Raw genomic sequence first — 2,500 nt, 5'->3', positions numbered from 1 at the left:
ACGAACAGATAAACACCATTACCTCTCTAATCTGCACACATCAGCCCTCTGTCCGCTAAACACTGTCACGATATACAGGCTGAGCACGATGTTAAACTTCACACATACATGAACAAACAGCCTAAATAAAAACAAACCCCCCCACCTCCCCCCCCAAACATAGACGTATATGTGTAGGGTGAATGAGTAATAAATGCTGATATCAGGGCCGTGAACAGACAATTAAAACCCGCTGGCAAAGTTCGAAGGAACAGATGGGGAGGACTCTCTGTGGGTCTGCTGAATTTGAGGGTGGATATTATGAGAGATTATGACTCACTCCACATGCAGGTGGCAGGTACAAGCACCGCCTGACTTATTAACATTTCTGGAGGGGATCATCACTGCTCTGTTTAAGCATTCTCCCCTGATATCATTACAAGGTAAGAGCAGTTCTCAAGAGCTTTGCAGGTCAAAATAAAAAAGCAACTCAAAATGAACACATGAAATGTTTTGGAAATGATCCAGCGGTGAAAAATAACATTTATTTGAATAAAAAGTCTGTTCCTCTGCTTCTACATGACTAAACCACTGTGCATGTGTGATAAACCTTAAAGGCTGATAAATACAGAGAAGCAAAAATGGGATTTTTTTGTTTTTACCTTATGGAAACTTCTAAAGTAGGCGGCCTTCTCATCCGGATATTTCTCCAACCGCCGTGGACCTTTACTGGACGCCTTTTTGAACACAAGCCAGCAGCGTCTAAAAATCTGTAAAGAAAAATACCATTAAAGGCAGCAGACAAAACAGCAGTTCTTCATTCTGAACCTCCAGTTAAAGTATGGACCAATAATCACTATAGCAAGGTTTGATTTAACTGTAGAGCAACCGCAGTCTAACTTCACTATACACATCAATGTTTAAAGTCACTCTTGGATTTTGTAATAGAAATATTACTTCAATTTCAATAGAACAATAAAATTGAACTTCAGTCACACAAAATCCCCATGAACTGAAGTGAATTTAATCTGAGCTAATGTTTCTGAATTTAATCTGAGCTAATGTTAAATGTTTCTGCTGTATGTTTTCTCTTCTTCCATTTCTGGACAGATCTGGAGGAAACACAGATGCCACACCTGTTCCTGGGGGATCGCTTCCAGGTTGGCTTAATAAATATCACCTTCAGTATGCGTGTATGTAGTGTAATACACACCAAGATGCTTCCACTTTTAAGAGAAATATGGAAGTGAGCATTCACACAATCTCTGCTTCTTGCTCTCCAATATTCAGAGTTTCTAATGCTTACTGAGTCTGAACTCCTGCTCTGGGTCAATCAATAATCCAGCAGTATCATAATTAACTAATGAATATGAACTGCAGGCTCTCCGGAGGACTGTTCACATCTGTTTAACTTTTCTGATTTATCCGTGTAATGAAATGTCAGATGTTAAGGAACGGCAGCCATTTTGTCTGTCTGAGGTCGTTTATGATGCGTCAAGGAGGATGCCAGCTAATAGATGGAAGTGTGTGTGTGTGTGTGTGTGTGTGTGTGTGTGTGTGTGTGTGTGTGAGTGAGAGAGAGAGAGAGAGTGAGTGTGAGAGTGAGTGTGTGCGCATGAGAGTGTATCACAAAACATGCACCTGAGAAAAACCAACACCTTATTATGGTTGGAGGGTAACAGAACATCCATGACACACAAGGACATCAAAGAGAAGCTTAGGATTATTTATAAGGCGCAAATGTATTGCGTCTGGGAAGAACAGAGCCAGTCCTTTTACTGAATGTTACACTGTTCATATTGCTGAACACTGTACTGGTCACACTGGGTTAAATAGCCTACATACTACATGCCATAAATTCTACAATGAGATTTGGAGTTTCAACTGAAACTCCAAGTGGAACTGAACAGTGTGTGACTGGCTGCATTCAGCAAATGGATCAAAAATAAAACGATCAAATATCTAAGTAGCACATTTTCACACATTCCTGATCATTTCACTGCCAATTCCTTCCATAAATAAAAACCTGTGGATTGACATTTTTACTGCAGCAAAGTTTTTTAGCCACTTTGTTTTTTTCATCGATGTAAAGTGCAAATGTGAGCGACATATTTTCAACAACAACAAAAAAACTGTTTCACTTCCTAAACTCTGCAGTGATTAAAGCAAAATGATTAACTTTGGCTAAATGTTAAATTAGCCAGCAGTAGCTTTAAAATGTTGTCACGATAGCTCACAGACGCCTCTGTCCTCAGCGGGCCAGAGGGCTTCGCTCCTCTACTTCTGTGGAACAAGGCATAGCGAAAAATCCAGGGGGTTTCATTTTCAAAAGGGATTCTCCAGTTCCTGCTAGTGACAGGCAGCATTCATTTGTCTGATGTATGTGTTTTCTCCAGCAATTCAACAGGATTCGTGTCCACGAAGCAGATAAATCTGTTTACCCAAATGATCTGGTGCATAAAAACAGACACTTGCACTATGCTGCACAGCTCATTTGGGTGAATTTCCCTATGCACATCTC

At 40.3% G+C, this 2,500-nt stretch overlaps 1 protein-coding gene across 1 annotated transcript in view; it reads right to left on the bottom strand.

Annotated features, from left to right (window-relative positions):
• dok6 (docking protein 6) overlaps nucleotides 1-2,500 on the bottom strand; it is a 54,683-nt gene that overhangs the window by 33,597 nt on the left and 18,586 nt on the right. The window contains exon 2 of the mRNA XM_027021402.2: nucleotides 642-749. Within this exon, the coding sequence (XP_026877203.1) occupies nucleotides 642-749 (108 nt within the window). The remainder of the gene's footprint in view (nucleotides 1-641; nucleotides 750-2,500) is intronic.

The sequence above is a fragment of the Electrophorus electricus genome, chromosome 5 (assembly GCF_013358815.1).
Source record: "Electrophorus electricus isolate fEleEle1 chromosome 5, fEleEle1.pri, whole genome shotgun sequence".
In the NCBI taxonomy this organism is placed as follows: domain Eukaryota; kingdom Metazoa; phylum Chordata; class Actinopteri; order Gymnotiformes; family Gymnotidae; genus Electrophorus; species Electrophorus electricus.
The sequence above is the reverse complement of the archived record's forward strand: the minus strand, read 5'-3'. Positions and strand labels throughout refer to the sequence as shown.